This window comes from Phyllostomus discolor, chromosome 2 (assembly GCF_004126475.2).
Source record: "Phyllostomus discolor isolate MPI-MPIP mPhyDis1 chromosome 2, mPhyDis1.pri.v3, whole genome shotgun sequence".
NCBI lineage: Eukaryota > Metazoa > Chordata > Mammalia > Chiroptera > Phyllostomidae > Phyllostomus > Phyllostomus discolor.
This window is the reverse complement of record NC_040904.2, coordinates 9,553,834-9,575,490: the sequence shown is the minus strand read 5'-3', so window position 1 is coordinate 9,575,490 and position 21,657 is coordinate 9,553,834. Positions and strand designations below refer to the sequence as shown.

The 21,657-nt window shown below is 51.6% G+C and overlaps 3 protein-coding genes and 1 pseudogene across 4 annotated transcripts; 1 reads left to right on the top strand and 3 right to left on the bottom strand.

Moving 5' to 3' along the window:
* Window positions 1–103: 103 nt before the first annotated feature.
* On the bottom strand, window positions 104–1,037 carry LOC114490420 (keratin-associated protein 10-7-like). 2 transcript variants are annotated; one of them, XM_036017495.1, is made up of 2 exons: window positions 325–1,037; window positions 104–222 (listed from the first exon to the last, which is right to left on the bottom strand). In XM_036017495.1, exons 1-2 carry the CDS (start codon window positions 992–994, stop codon window positions 104–106), a joined length of 789 nt encoding a protein of 262 aa, XP_035873388.1. In that variant the 5' UTR covers window positions 995–1,037. The 2 variants fall into 2 exon arrangements, with proteins under 2 accessions (XP_035873388.1, XP_035873387.1); XM_036017494.1 differs by having other exon boundaries at window positions 104–528; window positions 628–1,037.
* Window positions 1,038–4,425: 3,388 nt separating this feature from the next.
* On the bottom strand, window positions 4,426–8,311 carry LOC114490641 (annotated as a pseudogene).
* Window positions 8,312–11,752: 3,441 nt separating this feature from the next.
* LOC114490421 (keratin-associated protein 10-3) lies at window positions 11,753–12,594 on the bottom strand. The gene is made up of 2 exons (XM_028504368.2): window positions 12,343–12,594; window positions 11,753–12,168 (listed from the first exon to the last, which is right to left on the bottom strand). Exons 1-2 carry the CDS (start codon window positions 12,572–12,574, stop codon window positions 11,753–11,755), a joined length of 648 nt encoding a protein of 215 aa, XP_028360169.1. The 5' UTR covers window positions 12,575–12,594.
* A 4,049-nt stretch (window positions 12,595–16,643) lies between these two features.
* Window positions 16,644–17,565, top strand: LOC114490639 (keratin-associated protein 10-7-like). The gene is made up of 2 exons (XM_028504715.2): window positions 16,644–17,075; window positions 17,142–17,565. Exons 1-2 carry the CDS (start codon window positions 16,644–16,646, stop codon window positions 17,487–17,489), a joined length of 780 nt encoding a protein of 259 aa, XP_028360516.1. The 3' UTR covers window positions 17,490–17,565.
* Window positions 17,566–21,657: the final 4,092 nt, after the last annotated feature.

Sequence of the window (21,657 nt, the reverse complement as noted above, 5' to 3'; positions counted from 1 at the left end):
GAGCTTGTCCTGTCTCTTGCTGTGGTGAAAGCCACAGTGGGTGTCGCTGGCTGGGAAGTCAGCCTACTGTTGGGGAAGGACCCTGGATGAGGCCTGGAAAGAGTCAGCAGCGGGACTTCTGGGCTGAGGCACGGACACAGCAGGCCGGGCGGGAGCACACAGGGCGGCAGATGAGGGACACGCAGGAGGCTGGGCGGCAGCAGCTGGGCTGGCAGCAGGAGGAGGTGGGGGCACAGCAGGAGGAGACAGGCACGCAGCAGGTGGGTCTGCACACAGGGCGGCAGATGAGGGACACGCAGGAAGAGGGTCTGCAGCAGGGGGTGGGCTGGCAGCATGAGGGGGCTGAGCAGGGGGCGGCCCCAGAACAGACGGGCACAGAGCATGCGGGCTTGCAGCAGACAGGAGTGCAGCAGACGGGTGTGCAGCAGACGGGCACACAGCAGGAGGGCTGGCAGGGGGAAGAGGTGCAGCAGGAGGGCTGGCAGCTAGACTGCTGGCAGCACAAGGGTGTGCAGGAGATGGTGCAGGCTGATTGGCAGGGGCTGGGCCCACAGGTTGCCTGGCAACAGGGGCTGGACACACAGCTCACTGGGGCACAGATGAGGGTCTGGCAAGGGGCTGGGGCACAGCAGCTGGGGACACAGCAGGAGGGTTGGCAGCAGCTAGGAGCACAGCAGGTGGACTGGCAGCAGCTGGGGACACAGCAGGAGGGCTGGCAGCAGCTGGGGACACAGCAGGTGGGCTGGCAGCAGCTGGGGACACAGCAGGTGGACTGGCAGCAGCTGGGGACACAGCAGGTGGGCTGGCAGCAGCTGGGGACACAGCAGGAGGGCTGGCAGCAGCTGGGGACACAGCAGGAGGGCTGGCAGCAGCTCTCGGGACAGTCGTCCAGCTGCCAGGAGGCGTCAGTACAAGAGTCACTGGAACCAGGCAGGCAGACGCGGTTGCCATAGCTCAGGTCGCTGGAGCAGACAGACAGGGTGGAGGCGGCCATGGTGGGGTGGTGGGGCTGGAGGTGAGCTGGGAGGAGGTGTGAGTGTGTGAAGGTGAGTGAGTGTGTGAGGTTCCCGGGGCTGTCAGCTTTTATACTCCTCCCTGGGTACGTGTGTGTTGCCCCAGCAGGCGGCCCCCACGCCCTCCCTTCCTTGTTGGTGTTGCCTGTGAACACCTTCATTACGGTCAGGCCTGTTGTCATGAGATGTCCTTGGTCATCTCATAAAGTTTAGGCTGCCCTGCGCAGGGCTGGCTGTCCCTGGCCTGAGTCTGACCCCGGCAGGGACACCTCGAAGGAAGCCGCAGCTTCTCTTCGGCTGACCCTGCAGTTTCCCCCGGTGAGTCATGTGCCAGGGCACCGGGTGACATCTGGTCCCACAAGGATGCACGCTGTATGGTCCAGCTTCTTTGCGCAGGCCCTCCCCGGGGCCAGCAGCCCGGTCTGTGACTGGTAAAGAAGTGGACGGAGGTACCTGTTCTGGAGAAAAGGCGACGTGAGGACAGGCCCCTCCTGGGTGGGCTCTGTGAACCTCTATGATGTCGGCCCAGGGTGTGAGGATGATGAGGCTGAGGACAGGCAAGGACCTCCCCTCCCCAGGAAGGAGAGGGGGACTGCAGAGGGCCTGGCTCCCTGGGGTGCTGGGAGGACCACATTCAGGGACCTTTGCGTCCCAAAGCATGTTCCTGAGGCCCATGCATGTATGGTCAGTTGTCCTGGGAGAGCAAGCCCTGGCCGGGACATGAAGGAGGGGTGGGATTAACCTGGAGAAGGCGGGCATTGACGAGGCTGGAGCGGAGAGGCTGGGGCACAACTGGTCATTGATGTAATTTCAACCACAACCCAAAGGGAACCTTTACGGGGTATAAAGTGAGGACACATTTGCCATGTGCACAATAGATGAAAGTTTAGTGCGAACATTGAAATGTCCTTAGAACTAACACAGAGCATAATAAAAGGAATCAAGTACAAAATTCAAGTCATTGAAATGATCAATAACCATAGGCAAAGCTATAGGATCTCATTAGTAATTAAAGTCTCTCAAAGTAAAACACAGATGCCCCACCGGTAAGATCAACTGAGACTCACAACGAGGGTCACGCCCAGGGCTGCTGCGCTGGGGGGCGGGGCCGCCGGCAACAGGGGTGTTTCCCGAGTGTGTGAGATAACACGAAATATAAAATCCACCGTTTCCACCATCTTCAAGTGTGTAATTCCGGGACATTTAGTACAGTCGCACTGTTGTGCAACCGTGCTCAGGCTCCGGTTCCAGAACATTCCCTGCACGACGAAGGAAACCCTGTGCAGTTAGGCAGCCCCTCCCTGTGCCGGTCGACCGCTGCTCCGCTCTCTGTCCCCGCGGGTTTGCCCGTCTGCACATTTCACACAAAAACCCGAACCGCATGTGACCTTTCGAGTGGGGTTCATTTCGTTCACCACGGAGTTTCAAGTTCATCCCACCGCGGCACATGCCCGCGCCCCGCTCCCGCACATGGGTAAGAGATGTTCCGAGGTATGGGTGGGCCGCATTTTGTTTACCCACTCCTCTGCGACGGCATGTGAGTTATTTCCACCTTTGGTGAATGTGAATAGTGCTATGAACATTTTTTTTGCAAAGGTTTTTGCCTGAATACCTCTCTTCCATTCCCTTGGCTGTATACACAGCAGTGGAACTGCTGGGTCACGTGGTAACTCTGTGTTTAACTTTGGAGGACCTGCCAGGCCCACAGTGGCTGTACAAGTTCACGTTCTCAACAGCAGTGTGGGAGGGCTCCCTACTTCACCCGCTTGCCAACACTTGTGATTTATTTATTTATTTATTTTTAAAATATTTTATTTATTTTTAGAGAGGGAAGGGAGGGAGAAAGAGAGAGAGAGAGAAACATCAATGTGCGGTTGCTGGGGGCCATGGCCTGCAACCCAGGCAGGTACCCTGACTGGGAATTGAACCTGCGATGCTTTGGTTCACAGCCCGTGCTCAATCCGCTGAGCTACACCAGCCAGGGCTGATTTATTTATTTTTTGATTCCGGCCACCGTACTGCGTGTGAAGTGGCATCCTGTTGAAGGCTTGATTTGTCGTTTCCAAACAACCGAGGATGCTGGGCTTGCTTTCACGGGCTGGTGGCCGTTTGTGTATCTTCTCTGGAGAAGTATTCTTTCTGGTTACTTTGTCTTTTCGTTGTTGAGTTGTAGGGGTTCTTTATGTATGATGTATACTAGACCCTGATCAGAACTGAAATTTGTGAGTATTTTCTTCCATTCTGTGGGTTGTCTTTTCACTCTCTGCAGACTGTCCTTTCATATACAAAACTTGAAAATCCTGATGAAGTCCAGCTTACCTATTTTTTAAAAATTATATTTTAGTGATTATGTTATTACAGTTTTCCTGATTTTTCCCCTTTGCACCCTCATCCCTCCATGCCCCACCCCTACCATTGTTCATGTCCATGGGCCATGCATATAAGTTCTTTGGCTACTCCATTCCTATTGTGTACTTTACATCCCCATGGCTATTCTGGAACTACTTGTTTGTACTTCTTAATCCCCTCACCTCTTCACCCATTTCCCCACAGTGCCTCCCTCCCATCTCTCTATCTTTAACCTTTGGCATTTTAATTATGATGTGTCCTGGAGTGGGCCTCTTTGCATTCATCTTGTTTGGGACTCTGTGCTTCCTGGACTTGCATGTTTATTTCCTTCACCAAGTTAGGAAAGTTTTCTTTCATCATTATTTCATATAGATTTCCAATTCCTTGCTCTTTCTTTTCTCTTTCTGGCCCCCCCATGATGTGAATGTTGGAATGTTTGAAGTTGTCCCAGAGGCTGTTTATACTATTCTCATTTTCTTGGATTCTTTTTTCTTGTTGTTCTGACTGGTTGTTTTTTTTCTTCCTTGTGTTTCAAATCATTGCTTTGATTCTCGGCTTCATGTATTCTGCTATTGTTTCCCTGTAAATTGTTCTTTATTTCAATTAGTGTATCCTTTGTTTCTGACTGGATCTTTCTTATGCTGCTGAGGTCCTCACTAAGTTCCTTGAGCATCCTTATAACCAGTGTTTCGAACTCTGCATCTGATATATTGCTTATCTCCATTTCATTTAGCTCTTTTTCTGGAGTTTTGATTTGTTTTTTCATTTGGGTGATGTTTCTTTGTCTCCTTATTTTTGTAGCCTCCCTGTGTTTGTTTCTATGTATTAAGTAAATCTACTTTGACTCCGTGTCTTGGTAGTGTGGCCTAATGTAGTAGGTGTCCTGTAGGATCCAGTGACACAGTCTCCCCTATCACCTAAGCTGGGTACTCAAGGTGTGCCCTCTGTTTTCTTCTAAGAATTATAGCTTTAGCTCTTATATTTAGGTTTTTGATCTATTTGAGGTGTGTTTTATTTTTGGTCATCAAATGATCTTTAATTGAAATATTTTTCTCTGTAGTTCTTAACTAAGCGGGCAGCCCACTGAACCACTGCTGCCGTCATCTGTGATGTCACCAGGGTGACAGCCATCAACAGTGCAGCCCACAGCCTGGGCAGTCCCCAGGACCTCTTTAAGGGTTCCAGAGAGTTCTCTAGGTACAGATTGGTGCCACATCTGTCAGGCAGTGTTGACAATCTCATCAAAAGTGATATTTCCACTGTGAGTAATGGGTTTTTTTTTGTTCCTCTCTGTCTCGTGGTGGTTCTTTGAGGGCTTTGCAGATCAGGGCAGAGGCAGAAGTCACTACCTCAGTCTGGGTCTGTCCGTTCTGAGTGGTCAGCCTCACTGTGATCCTCAGACTCTTCCAATTACTGGTTGCTTTGGCAATGTCATCACCAAACCTTTTTAGGGACAGGCCCAGGGGGCTGATCTTAGAGGCCAGGGCAGATGTGGTGCTGACTTTCCCACCGGTGTGCCTCAGGTATACAACTTTGATCTTGTTGGGGTCAAACTTTGGCAACTTGGTAGAGGTGGTTGGTGTCAGATGAACCCAGATTCAGGATGAGCAAAGAAGGTTGCAACTAAGCCTTCTCCAAGCCAAAAGCTGGATGTGAGTTAATTTTTATATATGGTGTGAGATAGGGTTCAGCTTCATTCTTTTGCATGTAAATATTCAGTTGACACAGAACTGTTTATTGAAGAGACTATTCTTTCTCCACCGAATGGTCTCAACACTCTTGTTAGAAATCAATTGGCCATATATTTGTGGGTTTATTTCTGGACTCTCAATTTTATTCCATTGGTCTATTTGTCTATCCTTATGCCAGTAGCTCTGTTGTGATTACTGTAGCTTTGTAGTAAGTTTTCTTTCTTTCTTTCTAATTTGAATGTCTTCCCTTTTCTTGCCCAGTTTCTCTGTCTAGAACTTCCAGTACTGTGTTGAATAGAAGAGGTGAAAGGGATATCCTTGTCTTATTCTTTGTCTTAGAGGTGAAGGCTTTTAGTCTTTCACCATTGAATACTATGTTAGCCATGGCTTTTTCATAACACCCTCTGTTATGTGGAGGAAGTTTCCTTCTATCCCTACTTTGTTGAATTTTTTTTATCATGAAAGAGGTCTTTTTTTTAATCAAATACTTTTTCTACATCAATTGAGATCATGTGTGGTTCCCCCTTCATTCTGTCAATTTTACACTGATGGATTTTCATATGAGAATCACTCTTTCTTGGGATAAATCGCATTTGTTTCTTGGATATAATCCCTTTAATATGATGTTGGATTTGGTTTGACTGTATTTTGTTGAAGATTTTAAACCTTTGTCTATAAAGAATATTGCTCTGTAGTGTTCTTTTGTTGTGTTTATCTGGCTTTGGTATCAGGATGATGCTGAACTACCTCACAGAACGCGTTAAAAAGTGCTCCCTCAGACTTCCAGCCAAGATGGAGGCATAGGTAGACACACTGTGCCTCCTTGCACAACCAAAATAAGGACAACAACAATTTAGAAACCAAATAATAACCAGAACTGACAGAAAATTGAACTGTATGAAAGTCTGACAACCAAGGAGTTAAAATAAACACATTCATCCAGATTGGTAGGAGGGGCAGAGTTGGGCAGCTGGGCGGAGAGGGGTTGCAGCAAAAAAAAAAAAAAAAGGCGGTGGCACCGGGTGTGCAAGGCAGCAGCTGACAAATCCTGGGCGCGCTAGACTGTAGCGGGCAGACCCTGGGCATGCAGGCGGTGGCTGGCAGACCCAAGGCGTGGGGTGGCAACAGGCAGAACCAGTGAGGTGGTGATTGTGAAGTGAGGCACGGTGTGCAAGGAGGCTAGCTGGCCTGGCAGTCCCACATTTGTGTGCAGATAAACCAGGCAAAACTGGGGAGTGAGACAGACCTCACAACCCAGGGTCCCAGTGCCAGGAGATAAAGCCTCAAAACACATCTGGGGGTTGAGGCACAGGGAGAGACTCCCAGCCTCACAGGAGGGTGTGATGGAGAGACCCACAGGGCCCTAGAACATGCACAAGCCCACCCACACTGGAATCAGCACCAGAAAGGCCCAGTTTCCTTGAAGGAAGCAGAGGAAGGGACTGAAATCTGACAGAGAGCAGAGCAAGTGCCATTGTTCCCTCTCAGACCCCGCCCCCACATACAGCATCACAACTCAACTACTGGGTTGTCCCTCCCTGGTAAACACCTAAGGCTCCATCCCTCATACATAACAGGTGCGACAAGACAAGAAAAAATGGCCCAAACGGAAGAACAGATCAAAGCTCCACAGCAAATGCAACTAAGCGATGAAGACATAGCTGCCTATCAGATGCACAGTTCAAAGCACTAGTGATCAGGATGCTCACAGAATTGGTTGAATTTGGTCACAAATTAGATGAAAAAATGAAGGCTATGCTAAGTGAAATGAAGGAAAATGCACAGGGAACCAATGGTGATAGGAAGAAAACTGGAACTCAAATCAATGGAGTGGACCAAAAGGAAGAAAGAAATAATCAAACAGAAAAGAATGAGGAAACAAAAATTCAAAAAAATGAAGAAAGGCTTAGGAACCTCCAGGACATCTTTAAACATTCCAATGTCCAAATTACAGGGATAACAGAAGGAGAAGAGGAAGAGCAACAAGTGGAAAACTTATTTGAACAAATAATAAAGGAGAACTTCCCAATCTGGCAAAGGAAATAGACTTCCAGGAAGTACAAGAAGCTCAGAGAGTCCCAAAGAAGTTGGACCCAAGAAGAAATACACCAAGGCACATCATAATCACATTAACCAAGGTAAAAATGAAGGAGAGAATCCTAGAAGCAGCAAGAAATAAGGAGACAGCAACATACAAAGGAGTTCCCATCAGACTGTCAGCTGATTTCTCAAAAGAGACCTTGCAGGCAAGAAGGGACTGGAAAGAAGTATTTGAAGTCATGAAAAGCAAGGACCTACATCCCAGGTTGCTCTATCCAGTAAAACTTTCATTTAGAATGGAAGGGCAGATAAACTGCTTTTCAGATAAGGCCAAATTAAAGGAGTTCATCATCACCAAACCCTTATTATATGAAATGTTAAAGGGACTTATCTAAGAAAAAGAAGATAAAAAACATGTACAGTAAAATGACAGCAAACTCACAATTATTAACAACCACACCTAAAACAAAAACAAAGAAAACAACTAGAACAGGAATAGAACCACAGAAATGGAGATCACATGGAGGGTTAGCAACAGGGGAGTGAGAGGAGGAGAGAGGGGAAAAGGTACACAGAATAAGTAGCATAGATGGTAGGTAGAAAATAGAGGGGGGAGGGCAAGAATAGTATGGGAAATGTAGAAGCTAAAGAACTTATGACCCATAGGCATGAACTAAAGGGGGGATGTGGGTGGGAGGGGGTATGCAGGGTGGAGGGGAATGAAGGGGGGTAATGGGACAACTGTAGTAGCATAATCAATAAAATATATATTTTTAAAAAGTCCTCCCTCGTATTGTGTTCTTTGGAAGGGTTTGAGAAGGCTTGGTGCCAAGTCTTTGGGAAATGTTTAGTAGAATTCAGCATTGAAGCCATCTGGCCCCAGGCTTTTCTTTTAGAGGAGGATTTTAATGACTGATTCAATTTCATCACTTGTTTTATGTCTCTTCAGCTTGTCTATGTATTCTTGAGTCAGGTCACTCGCTTTAGATTAAAAAATACAAATATATTGAAAGTGAAAGAATTGAAAACAGATATTTAATGAAATAGTAACGAAAAGAAAGCTGGATGCCTACAATAAAATCAGAAAAACAGACCTTGAGTTAAAAATTATTATAAGAGACAAATGAAGACTTCAAATATTGATAAAAGGGTCAGCATGTCGAGACTATATGACCATTATAAGCATATATGCACCTACCACCAACAGACCTCCAACATGGATACAGAAAAAGACTGACCGAATTGAAGAAAGAAATAGATAATTCCAGTCCTACAATAACACATGGAGACATCAATAAGTGATCCCCACTAGTTAAAAAATGACATGATAGGACAACTAGATCAAAGATCAATAGTGAAACAGGACGTGAGGAGCACTGTAGAGCAACTGGACGTAATAGACATACACACAACACTCAACTCAGCAGCAGCAGAAAACACATTTTTCTCAAGTGCGCATGGAACACCCTCCTGTTGGACCATATGTTAAACCACAGGACAATCTCAATACATTTAAAAATGTTGAAATCCCACAAAGCACCTTGTCTGACCACAATGGAATGAAACTAGAAATCAATTCCAGAAGGAAAACTGAGAAAATTCGCAAATGTGTGGAAATCAAACAACACAGACTTAAACAACAGGTGGGTCGAAGAAGAAATTGAAAGGGAAGTTAGGAAGCACTTTGAAACGAATGCAAATGAAGACACGATAGACCAGTTCTTCAGGCCTTGGGGGCCGTGTGGTGACGGTCACAGCACCAGTGTCTCCTGCTGTGCTCTGCAGCTCTAGGTCCAGGAGTCTGTGCTACGAGTCTTTGGTCAGCCGTGAGTGAGCCTGCCTCTGAGCACCTCTGCACACGTGTGTTCACATGTGTCTCCCACTCCACAGTCTGGGCTCGTTCTCACACGTTCTGGGCTTTCTGCACCGCAGCTGCCCGGGATCTTCCCTTTCCCATCTGCTCTCCCCCAGCCCTGCCCAGCAGGTGGAGCTCCGAAAGCTGTGTGCTGGTCTCTGCCCTCTGCATCCCAGCAGCTGGCTCAGTGCTGGGCCACCGGGCGTCCCAGTGTCTGCGTCTGTGTGTGTGAGTTCAGGGTGCCCAACCATCCCAAGAGGACAGTCTGAGTGCCAGGCCAGGCAGGGCCCACAGGACTCGTCCTGGAACAAAGCTTCTATTGCCCTGCAGGACCTGTGACAGTGGTCAAACAGTGAATGACGGCAGGAAGGAGACATGAGCTTCCCACTGTCATGTGCAGGAGCCCCCCCCGAATTTCCCAAAACTGGTGATAGCAAGGCCGCCGAGGGGCCCAGGTCTCACGGCTGCCCCTCCCACCCCCAGATATGTGCAGTCAGCATGAAGGGCCGGTGGGGGGAGCGGAGTTTTGATGGGTGCTCAGAGGCTGAGAGCAACACTGCTTTGTGCAGGACCGGGGTCAGACAGCACCCATTCCTGACCAAAGGAGGGATGTGGCCTGGAGCGGAGAAGCACGCTGTGGCACAGCCAGGGCACCCATGGGTCCCAGTCAGGAGAAAAGCTCCGTGAGCGTTTCAGGCTCCCAGACCTGGGCTGGGCTGGGCTGGGCTGGAGGAAGTAGGGTCTGAGCTATACCTGGGTGCTGAAGGCTCAGGAAGGTGGGAAGTCAGGGGCTGATGGGTAGGGAGACTCCTCGGGGCATGTGGCCCCACAGGGTTGTGCCCGTCAGCAGCAGGACTTGCGTGCTGAGGCGGGGATGCACAGGTGGGGAGGGAGCGCATGGGGTGGCAGAGCAGAAATATGCTTCTCTTGTATGCTCCGTTAAGCGTACACTGCCCAACAAACCTCCAAAGATGTGCACACTCCCGTTAGTCAGGTCCAGTCACTGCACATTCTGTGTGAATGAGGTGGTGTCGGTCGGTCAGGACCTTCTCTGTTCCGGAAAGTGTGCAGGGCTGTGGCATTGCTGCGTTGATTCCTGATCTGAGCATCTCTTGCATTTGATCATTTTTGTTAAATAGTGTTATTTGTATTTCTTCGGGATTTGCAGAAAATGATTATATATTCCAAATATGAGTTCTTTGTCATATATGTGCAACAGTGTGCTGGTAAATGTCTCATGACTAGATGCCTGTGAGACAGAAACAAAACGAGTCCTGATCTGTGGCGTTTGCCAGTCACCACAGCGTGACTACTCTCCCAGGAGCCCCCAGCGTGGTGTCACTGAACATGGGGCCGGGCAGCGAGGGGCCCGGTCAGTGCCCTGGGGCTGGGCCAGCCGGCTTCAGCACAGCGCTGTGGGCAGGTGCACTGCAGACCCCTCATCCCAGTCTGGGGCGGGTGTTTTCATCCCCCTGACTGCGTTCTTTTAAAAAGTCAGCGTTATTTGCGTGAGATTTACATACTGTGAAATGTGTCTGTGCTCGCTCTAGGCCCTGTTTGTTATGATCAGGCGTGAACATTTTATTCATTCTGATGAACGTTGGGGTCCCCAGCACCCCTGAGTTTCGATGACTCTGTACAACTCCCGGGACTCAGTATGCAGAGCTAAATCATTGCAGGGAAAAGCCACATGACATGGGCAGGAGTCGGGGACACCAGGCGCGGCCAGCACTCAGAGCCCGTCCTTGTGGATCATGCAGGATGCACTTACCTGCTCAGGCAGGAGTGCGAGATGCCCGCCAGAGAGCTCGTCAGAGCCCAGCCCCCGGGGCTCTTATCGGGGCTGGTCACGTGGCACCCCTACTCAGCACGTGCCCAAAACTCCAGACCCCCAGAGGGAGAGCAAGTGTCAGCACGGCCACCGTGTCCGTGCAGATGGTTTGGGCCAGTGTGGCACTCGCATCACATGTGCTGAGAGCCCCCCCGGAGTCCCTGTTCCCCGGCGCTGGCCCAGGGTCAGCCTCATGAGCAGGCCTGGCGATGGCCGCCCCAGGCCCGCTGGGCTAACTCCTTCCTGAACAGGCCCTCCTGAGTGGGGGTGCTGAAGAGTGTCCGAGTCACCCCCAAAGGGCGGCCCCTCCCAGGGCAGGCACTGCTGTCAGGTTATTCAGCCTTTGGGCCCAGAAGGTGGGTCCATCTCTTGGACATGCTTGTGGCCCGAGTGACGGGGGACTTCCTGGACACTGCTGAAGGGGCAGGAACACGGTGGCCCTGAGGAACCCCCCGGGACCACCCTTACCTGGGGGATGTCAGGTAGAGGTCATTGTTAAAGAATAGAAACGAGTGCTGGTTAAAGGCATCAGGAAAGGAATTTATTGGATGGGACGGACAGCACACAGGTCAGGGGCTGGGGTGGGGGAGGATGAAGACACCGGCAGAGGGTGCAGTGGAGGTGCTGGGGCCACATGGGGGTGGGGGGCAGTGAGGAGCGACCGGCTTCTCTCCCTTCACCCCGTTCCAGGCTCCAGGGCCTGGGAGAGTCCAGCCGGCCTTGCTGGGGTCACTGCCAGCCTGGGCTGGATGGCAGGGCACGTGGGTTTGGGGAAGTCTCTACTTGGGAAAATGGGTGAGCTTTTTCCAGAGGCAGAAATGCACAGTGGCAGCCAGACGACCACAGATACCCAGTGCAGGGACCTATGAAGCAGACTTGACAGCTGTCTTGGCTCTGAGTAAAGAATCCTGGGGGTACAGATGGCAGTGAGTTGTTGAGTTTTGGGGTGCCTGTAAACCTGTAAGAAGACCCCTTAGCAGCGGGACTTCTGGGCTGAGGCACGGACACAGCAGGCTGGGCGGGAGCACACGGGGCGGCAGATGAGGGACACGCAGGAGGATGGGCGGCAGCAGCTGGGCTGGCAGCAGGAGGAGGTGGGGGCACAGCAAGAGGAGCAGGCGGGTCTGCACACAGGGCGGCAGATGACAGACACACAGGAGGAGGGTCTGCAGCAGGATGAGGTGCAGGGAGTGCAGCAGATGGGCTTGCAGCAGACGGGCTTGCAGCACACAGGTGTGCAGCACACAGGTGTGCAGCAGACAGGTACACAGCAGGCCTGCTGGCAGGGGGAGGAGGTGCAGCAGGAGGACTGGCAGCTAGACTGCTGGCAGCATGAGGGTATGCAGGAGCTGGTGCAGGCTGATTGGCAGGGGCTGGGCCCACAGCTCACTGGGGCACAGACGAGAGTTGTACAGGTGGCTGGGGCACAGCAGCTGGGGACACAGCAGGTAGACTGACAGCAGCTGGGGACATAGCAGGTGGACTGGCAGCAGCTAGGAGCACAGCAGGTGGACTGGCAGCAGATGGGGACACAGCAGGAGGGCTGGCAGCAGCTGGGGACACAGCAGGAGGGCTGGCAGCAGCTGGGGACACAGCAGGAGGGCTGGCAGCAGCTGGGGACACAGCAGGAGGGCTGGCAGCAGCTGGAGGCACAGCAGGAGGGCTGGCAGCAGCTCTCTGGACAGTCGTCCACCTGCCAAGAGGAGTCAGTGCAAGAGTCACTGGAACCGGGCAGGCAGACACGGCTGCTGTAGCTCAGGTCGCTGGAGCAGACGGACAGGGTGGAGGCGGCCATGGTGGGCGATGGGGCTGGAGGTGAGCTGGGAGGATATGTGTGAGTGTGTGTGTGAGTGTGTGAGGTACCTCGGCTGTTGGCTTTTATACCCTGTGTGGCTTGTGTTTCCCCACAGGATGCTCGTTCACCTTCTTCCTTGTTTCTGTTTGGGCCTCAGAGGGCTCTCATTAGTGCCAGTGTTGTGTTTTCCTTCTGCGAGAAGTTGCTCAGCTATGAAGCTCCTGTATGTTGTGTGGCCTGTCGATTCATCTGTCCTGAGCTGTCTCTGGTTCATAACGCTGAGGTAGAAAGTCATGTTTGTCTGCAAATAGCGAGTCCTGGGGTCTGAGTTGGCTTCGCAAGAGAACCATCCCTTCATGTCCAAATGCCCTTTTGTTGACACCTAGGATGGGTCCCGTGAACACCTGGGGACTCTGTTCCTTGGGGTGCCACACGTGCCCAAGTGCCTGGCCGGAGAAGTCTGGGCCAAGGAGGGCAAGAGGCCGGAACATCTCTCACTGTGGCTCCCTAGCACGTCCTCTGGTGCAGGGGATCCCCTGGTGCGGGCTGCGAGCAGGTGCCATGCATGGTCTGGCAGTGGCACCTCCATGTCCTGGGGTGGGCAGTTCCCCCCACCCTCGTGACCCACCTGAGCACTCAGTGAGGCACAGAGCCCGCACCTGTCCACAGCCTTCCTGCACCATCTGTATTTATCCAACACTGAAAGCTGCGCGTGCGACCCACAGGTCCCCCATCCATCTCCCTGCAGAAAGCACAGCCACCGCAAGGCTTCTGCATGGAAAATGAGGCTTGCTTGTGTTTCCCAATTTTTTCTTTAAAAAAAATATTTTATTGATTTTTAGAGAGAGAGGGAGGGAGGGAGAAAGAGAGGGAGAGAAACATCAGTGTGTGGTTGCCTTTCATGCACTCCCCACTGGAGACCTGGCCTGCAACCCAGGCGTGTGCCCTGAGTGGGAATCGAACCAGCAATCTTTTGGTTTGCAGGCCCACACTCAGTCCACTGAGCCACACCAGCCAGGGCCCCATTTTTTTCTTGCTTGTTAACAGAAAAATAAAATGCAAAACAGCATTAACAGTAGGGGTGAGAAAGGTAAGTGGAGCTAGAGTATTCCGAGGTCTTAGCATTGCTCTGAGAGTGGTAAGAGAGCCGGTGTTTGCCCGAGTCGCCGAGAGTGCTCACGGGGCGTCCTTAGGCCCCGAGGAAAAGTCGATGCCTGTAGTGGATCGTTCATCACGAATAAAAACGGGAGATGAATCCTAAATATACGTGATTAACCCAAAGTGGTCAGGAAACAATTAAAAAGAACATTCTGGGGCAAGCAGAAAACATGTAGCCAAAGAGTAGGTACAATACTGTAGGTGTGCGTGATGCTTGCAGAGGGTGGAAGTAAGATCATCGACAAGAACACATCATGCAAACACCCACTTTGAGAGGTTGGCGTGGCTTGTTATGACCAAGTAAAGTAGACCTTCAAGTAAGAAGTGTTATTTGAGATAAAGACCTTTCATAAAGCAAAAAGGGTCAGTCCGCCAGGAAGCCAGAACAGTTCCATGCGTGTGTGGAACGACCTAACCATACAGCCTAAAACAGAGCAATGGAAACGGACAGGACCAGAAGTAGGAATAGAGAAAGGTAACATCAGAGTGGGGGACATGAATACACCTCTCTCAATAGCTGAAGGAGAAGGGGACAACAATAACCTCAGCGTGGGAGGGGCTATTCTAAGTTTGGAGTAAAACATGGGCATCCTGTGTGCTGTGTGGCCCTCGCCCCCCGAGAGTGGTCAGGACCCTCGCCTTGCTTCAGGCACAAAGAACACAGCGCAGGTGATGAGGTGGGCGTGTTTACGTTATGTACGCAGGACTGCAGCACTGGTCTTGGGAGGAGACACGTCCTGCGCTGGCTGCGAAGGAGCAAGCTGTCCCATGTGAGCTCCTGTGGAGGGGGCCCCGTAGCAAGGCATGGGAGTGGCCCTCAGTCGGGCCACCGGCAAGGAGCTGGATTCTGAGGAGAACCACGTGAGCTGGGAAGCAACTCCCCCCCCCATCAAGCCTCCAGATGAGACCCCCTGGTGTGAACCCACAGCTAACTCAGCCCAGCTCAACCCCCAGGGACTGTGAGCGACACGTGCCTTTTTTTTAAGCCACTAGGCTTGTGGTAATTCGTTACACAGCTACAGAAAACACGCACACGGACCAGTGCAGAATGCTACGCAGTTATCAACGGGAAAGAGAAATCTTCGTGTACTCATAGGAGAGGAGCTCCAGGTTAAGATTAAAAAAAAAAAAAAACCATCGTGGGTAAAATACGGTGTAACTGGTACTTTAAAAATTTGTATACAAAGACGCTATCTATACGCATACAGTATATGTATCTCTGCCTAGACAGACAGCTCCGCATCACTCAGGGACCCCTCGTTTGTGAATTCACCGGCTCACTATGATGCATTTGCAGCCCCGTCAACCCTCACAGTGCCCACCTCGCTCTGCAGACGCGTGCAGGGCTGCCGAAGCTCTGGGTCCCCCACGGCGCACGTTCCCGGCTGAGGCTGCACAGGCACCGCCCCTCTTGTTTCAGCTCGCGGTCTGTGGACAGGTCCTTCCCAGGGTCTCTTCAGCGCCGTGTTTTTCACATTTGGGGGCCTTATACTTGTGACTGTGCTGGTGAGAATGCCCACAGCGTGGAGCCGAAGGTCCGTCTGGGGCTGTGAGCGCAGGAAGGCTGCAGCGTGCCTCCCAGAGAAAACAGACGTCAGGTAACCCCGTTCGGGCGAGAGTTACAGTGCAGGTGGCTACAGCACGATGTGAAGTAAGATGCTCATTAAATACGTGCATTAAATAAAATGCCTTCAAGCAGAAGCATGCACCAAACAAGGCTATGTATTGATCGGTTATGCAAATATGGTGCCCAGAGGATCACAGGGACCCCACCTTGCATTTCCCCAGGACCATGGTATTTGCTAATTCAGGGTTTGTGGCAACTTTATAGAGCGTAACTACTGCGAACGAGAATGGACCGAGTACCAGTGTGTGTGGGTGCAGAGAGAGACAGAGACGGAGAAAATAAAGGGGTGCAGGCGCTGCTTCCTGAGGGGGTGCGGGCGCTGGCAGACAATGAAGGAGGCACTCTCCTCGGGCACGTTTTGCATCTTTTTGCTGTGCCCAGTGGCCCTCTGCTACCGGGTGACCCCACAGGCTGTCTGAGTAGGCGGGCCGGGTATCCAGCCAGCAGGGGGCTGGGGACAGGCTGTTGGGGGCTGCCTTGGAGGAGAAGCCAGGCATCCCACCTGAGAGGGGGAAGAGGGCTGTGACCCACCCATGGTCCAGCCCAGGTGCTCTAAGTGGGTCACACATGGGAACCGGGCACCCAGAAAGCTGTCCCTTTTCTGCGTGGCAGGGAGCTGCATGGTTTGCCCTAGAATGCAGAGTCCTGCGGTCTTCCAAGCTCCAGGAAAGGCGGAAAGTGGGCACACAGACAGACAGCTGGCCACGGAGAGAGGCTCTTCGGCGATGAGAAGCCCCCCTGAGCTCCGGCCAAGAGGCCCAGGTCCCGTTGTGCCCATGCTGCACTGGGAAGTCACCCAATGCCCCTGGCTCGCGCTTCCTCCCACATGAGGTGGCAACAGTTCTGCATCCCCATGGGAGGAGGTGGTGAGCTGCTGGGAAACCTTCAATGCCGGCTGCCTGCAAAGTGAGCCAGGCGCTGAGGCTGTATGCGCCTCTGAAGGGACGATGCCCCGCACATCCAGGACAGCTTGAGGCGGGACCCCAGCTCCACTCCACCTGCACTTTCCCCTGCTCTGAGGACCCAGGCTGGGACCTGCCCACCCACTCCTGTTCCCCTGCAGACACAATGGGACAGGCTCCTGAGCTAGACAATCTAGATTTACAAGCTGGACAACAAACATCCCAGGCAAACAAACACCTCTGATGCTTCTGGAAGGCGGAAATGGCAGCTGTAGGGCTTGGAACACTGAGCCAGGAGGGTATAAAAGCCAACGGCCCAGGTACCTCACACATTCACACACTCACACCTCCTCCCAGCTCACCTCCAGCCCCATCACCCACCATGGCCGCCTCCACCCTGTCCATCTGCTCCAGTGACCTGAGCTACGGCAACCGTGTCTGCCTGCCCGGTTCCAGTGACTCTTGCACTGACTCCCAGCAGGTGGATGACTGTCCAGAGAGCTGCTGCCAGCCCTCCTGCTGTGTCCCCAGCTGCTGGCAGCCCACCTGCTGTGTCCCCAGCTGCTGCCAGCCCTCCTGCTGTGTCCCCAGCTGCTGCCAGTCCACCTGCTGTGCTCCTAGCTGCTGCCAGCCCTCCTGCTGTGTCCCCAGCTGCTGCCAGTCCTCCTGCTGTGTCCCCAGCTGCTGCCAGTCCACCTGCTGTGCTCCTAGCTGCTGCCAGCCCTCCTGCTGTGTCCCCAGCTGCTGTGCCCCAGCCCCCTGCCAGACCCTCATCTGTGCCCCAGTGGGCTGTGTGTCCAGCCCCTGCTGCCAGGTGACCTGTGGGCCCAGCCCCTGCCAATCAGCCTGCACCATCTCCTGCACACCCTTGTGCTGCCAGCAGTCTGGCTGCCAGCCCTCCTGCTGCACCTCCTCCCCCTGCCAGCCCTCCTGCTGTGTGCCCGTCTGCTGCAAGCCTGTGTGCTGCACACCTGTCTGCTGCAAGCCTGTGTGCTGCACACCTGTCTGCTGCAAGCCTGTGTGCTGCCCCTCATCCTGCTGCAGACCCTCCTCCTGTGTGTCTGTCATCTGCCGCCCTGTGTGCAGACCCGCCTGCTGCGCACCCGTCTCCTCCTGCTGCCAGCCCAGCTGCTGCCGCCCGGCCTCCTGCGTGTCCCTCATCTGCCGCCCTGTGTGCTCCCGCCCGGCCTGCTGTGTCCGTGCCTCAGCCCAGAAGTCCCGCTGCTGACCGGGCATGTCCCCCCAGGACCACCTGGGTTCAGATCTCACCTTGTGACTGTGGTCCTCCCAGCCACCCCTCAGTCCAGCCCTGACCCATGTTACATGGCTGACCCCACCCAGGATGGGGTCCCCCTCGGTCCCCCCAGTCCTTACCTGACCTCTGTTCCCAGGAACCCCTGACCTCGCTTCTTCCCCAGCCTCTTGCCTCCCAGGAGTCACCTCCACCTGCCCCTGAGTCCCCTGTGCTTCCCTCCACGTTTCTCTGTTGAGTCACCTGACCTCCATTCTCATCTTGTCAGCATCTCCTTGGGCTCCCCAATAAACTCTCTTCATCACATGATCGCTTCCTTCGTCTGATTTCAAGGTGGGGGATGGGGAGGAACATGGGGTTTCACCAGACATCGCTCTGCAGCCCCAAGTGTTTCTGGGAATGAGTGGCTAAGAGATCACAAAGGGCAGTGGCATAACTGCTCTGGGAACGGTGACTGGGTGGGACTGTTGTCCTTGCTGAGGAAGGTCAGTGCCTGCTGGGCCCGTGCCCCGGCCTTCCCTGGGGCTGGTCACCTGCAGACACATCATGGTCTAGGGGTCCTCAGTCCCCCATAGTCACTCATCAGGAAGCGGGTGTGGGGGTGCACGCAGCACAGCCTCTGTGGGCCGGCTGCACCTCCATCATCCACCCGCAGGGCTACACCATGGGCCGAGGCCCTATGGGGGGAGGGGGAAGGGCTGCTCCCAGCTTACAGGAGTAAACAGCAAATGTAGAAATAAAACGTGGAGGAGCAGGTGGCAGGACCTGTGGGGTCCCATGTCTGCATGCCCTTGGGGCCTCCGTCTGGCAGCTCTGGGCTCAGGCTGGGAGTGCGAGGGACACCGAGTCATGATGCAGGGCCTCCCCTGGGAGCTGAGCACCCCTGCCCGGCCTCAGTGTGCCGAAGGGCCGTGGCCAACGGCCTCCTCTGACGTCAGGATGACATCAGCCCCACACAAGGGCGCGAGTTGACAAAGGTGCAAGTACCCCAGTGAGATCGCCCACTAGGGGCGGTGGCCGGAACTGCTGCAGGAAGTGGACCACTGTCCCTGAGCTCGAAAGGATCAGATGGTGTTCAGCCCACCACGCAAACGAGGTGCCGGTCGTGAGCTCCTCACTCTTCCTGTGGCCAGCGTCCATGGCCTGCTGTCCCCGTAGGGTCTCAGCCTCCTTCCCAGAAATGCTGGCCACCTCCCACCCCCGCCCCACCTGCCCCACTGGCTGCATATTCCTCACCCGAACTTCCCTCTTCTCCCACTCACCACTTGTGCTGAAAATCAGCTTTGTTGCGATATGACTTGCATGTGATCAAATGCACCCCATTTCATTGTGCGGTTTGATGAGCTTTTTAAAAGGCTGCCATCCTGCCACCTCCACCTTTGTCAAGATGTAGAGCATCTCCTTTGGGCCAGAGGCTCCCAGCCTCTCTTCCCAGTGGCCGCCCCCCACCTGGAGCCGGGCCACCCCTGCCCCCCAGGCTCATTGAAAACAGGCCACGTGAAGGAGTCGTGCAGCACGTGCTCTCCGCGTCTGGCTCACTTTCTGGCCCCTGGTGCCGTGGGCAACAGCAGTGCATTCCTTTTCAGTGGCAGGGTCCTGCTTTACGGAGAGGCTGCGCCACACTGCACCCATCCACCTGTTGACGTGTATGGGGCTGTCTCCAGGTTTGGGTGTTTCCGAATGAAGCCGAGGTGGACACCTGCCCTCGGGGTGTTATCACTTTGCTTGAGTGACTATCTCGGGGCGGCATTGCCGGTCACAGGGCGGGCGTGGTCGGGTGGTGAGGTGCTTGTTTCCCTGGTGACTGACGATGGCAATCACCTCCTGTGCTCGTTTGCCATTTGGGTGTCTTCCTCAGTGCAGGGTCTGTCCCGAACTCTGCCCGATTTTACAGCGTCTGCTGGTTCGCTCTTACCATTAGGTTGTAAGTGTTCTTCATGTAGTGTGGATGCCACTCGTGTCATATATAGAAGTGGAAAATCTCTCTGTGACGAACCTTTTTATCTTCTTAACAGTGTTTTTTAAAGAGCTGACATTTTTAATTTTGATTCAATTCAATTGATTTATTTTTCTTTAATGGTTCTATCTAAGAAATCGTTGTCTAAACCCAAGGCCACACAGATTTTGTCCGATGCTTACTTCTAAATATCTTAGGGTTGTAACTTTGTAAGCTTAGTGCTACGATCCATTTCAAGTTAATCTTTGAATGTACTCTGAGTTGTTCCAGCCTCATTGGTCAAGATTATCCTTCCTCCATTGAATTATCCTTGCCAAAAACACCTGTTGAGGTGTATGTGAAGATCTGTCTCTGTACTTTCTTACTTATTCTATTCTTCTATGTTTATTATTATGCCAATAACAAACATGTTTATTATTTTACCAATAACACACTGTCTTGACCAACGCAATGTAGCTTTAAATTAAGTCCCGAAATCAAGCGATGCATGTCCTCCAATGTTGGTTCTCTTTTTCCGAATTAGTTGGCTAATCTAGATCCTTTACATTTTCATGTAGCTTTTAGAATGTGTTCTAGAATTAGCTCATTCGTTTCTACAGAAAAGCATGCTGGAATTTTGATTGGAATGGCATTAAACTTGTAGATAAATTTGGGAAGAGCTGATGTTTTAACAACATGGAGTCTTTTAACTTACAGACACAATATGTGTGTCCAGCCCTTTAGGGTTGCCTGTTCCAGCAACGTGTTGTCATTTTCCAGACACAGGCCACACCCACGTGCTGTCCCCTTTGTGTGCTATTTCACCGTCGATGCTTCAGTTGACGGTGTGTTTGTTTTCTTTTTGATTATTTAGGGCTACTAGGTAGAAGTACTCTTGGCTTCCCCATATTGAGCTTGCATCCTGGAACCTTGCTAAATGCACTGGAATGGGAGAGCTTTTTAAGGTATACTCATTCCTTAGGATTTCCAGCAGTCAAGGCACTTGGGCTCCGTGTCTTCTTTGTGGGAAAGGTTTTAACTATGAATTCGATTTCTTCACTTGGCAGGGGGCTATCGAGGTTTTCTGTTTCATTTCGTGTGAGTTTTTATAATGTGTGTCTCTCCAGTTAGAGGCCTGTTTCATCTAAGTTGTTAAATGTATCAGCTTTCATCCTGTTTAAATCTTTTGGTCTGTAGATCTGTGCTCGTAACCCTTCTTTCATTTATGATATTAGAAATTCACATCTTTTCTCTTTTTTCTTGACTGATAAAGCTAGAAATGTACCAATTTTATTGATTTTTTTCAAAAAAACAAATTTGGTTTATTGATTTTCTCTCTTGTCTGTCTATTTTCCATTCAGCAGATTTCTACATTTCTTGATTATTTCCTTTCTTCTACTTATTTTTGGGTTCAACTTGTATTTCTTTTTATAGCTTCATAAGGTAGAAACCTAGATAACTGATTTTAGTCCTGTCTTCTTTTAAAATATATGTCCTTAAAGCTTTACATTTCCCCCAGGGCACTGTGTTAGCTGTATCTCACAGGGTTTATTTTCACCTTATTCAAAATATTTTCTAATTTCCATTGTGATTTCTTCTTTGACTCAGGATTATTTTGAAGTGTGTTGTTTAATTTCCTGATATTGGACGATTTTCCAGATATCTTTTAGGCAGCGATTGCTGATTCTGTTGAGGTCAAACATCCTCCGTATGATTTCAGTCCTATTAAGTATATTGAGACTTGCTTAATGGCCTAGTGTATGATTTGTTCTGATGAATGTTCCATATGCACTTAAAAATGTAAATCCTACTGTTTTGGGGGATGGTATATTATAGAAACGTCAATTAGTTCAGGTTAGTTTATAGTGTTTTTCCAGTTTTCTATATACTTATCGATGACATCAAATTACAAACATATTTGGCCATTATCTCTTAAAGTATCTGTTGCCCTCTCCCTGGCTTTTACTTATTCATTGTTTTGAAGCATTCCGTTTGTACTTGTGTTGGACCACTTCATTGTTCCCCAGCTCCCTGAGGCTCCCTGAAGGTTTTCCTTTTCTTTCCCCTCACTGTCCTCTGGTTTGGATGATTTCCATGGCTATGTCCTCAGGGTCACAGGTCTTTTCCTCGGCAGTGTCTAAAGAGCTTTTAAGCACATCCTTATAATTTTTTACTGTTGATATTCTACTTTTCAGCTTTTGGGGTTCC

Excerpts from the sequence above, each read along its gene's own strand:
- LOC114490421 (XM_028504368.2), bottom strand. The coding sequence starts at position 12,574 with ATGGCCGCCTCCACCCTGTCCGTCTGCTCCAGCGACCTGAGCTACAGC. Across the intron at positions 12,169-12,342 it reads CTGCTGCCAGCCCTCCTGCT|TGAGCTGTGGGCCCAGCCCC; the intron begins GTGTCCCCAGCT and ends TCTGTGCCCCAG.
- LOC114490639 (XM_028504715.2), top strand. The coding sequence starts at position 16,644 with ATGGCCGCCTCCACCCTGTCCATCTGCTCCAGTGACCTGAGCTACGGC. Across the intron at positions 17,076-17,141 it reads TGTCCAGCCCCTGCTGCCAG|CAGTCTGGCTGCCAGCCCTC; the intron begins GTGACCTGTGGG and ends TTGTGCTGCCAG.
- LOC114490420 (XM_036017494.1), bottom strand. The coding sequence starts at position 994 with ATGGCCGCCTCCACCCTGTCTGTCTGCTCCAGCGACCTGAGCTATGGC. Across the intron at positions 529-627 it reads CTGCTGTGTCCCCAGCTGCT|CCTGCACCATCTCCTGCACA; the intron begins GTGCCCCAGCCC and ends CCTGCCAATCAG.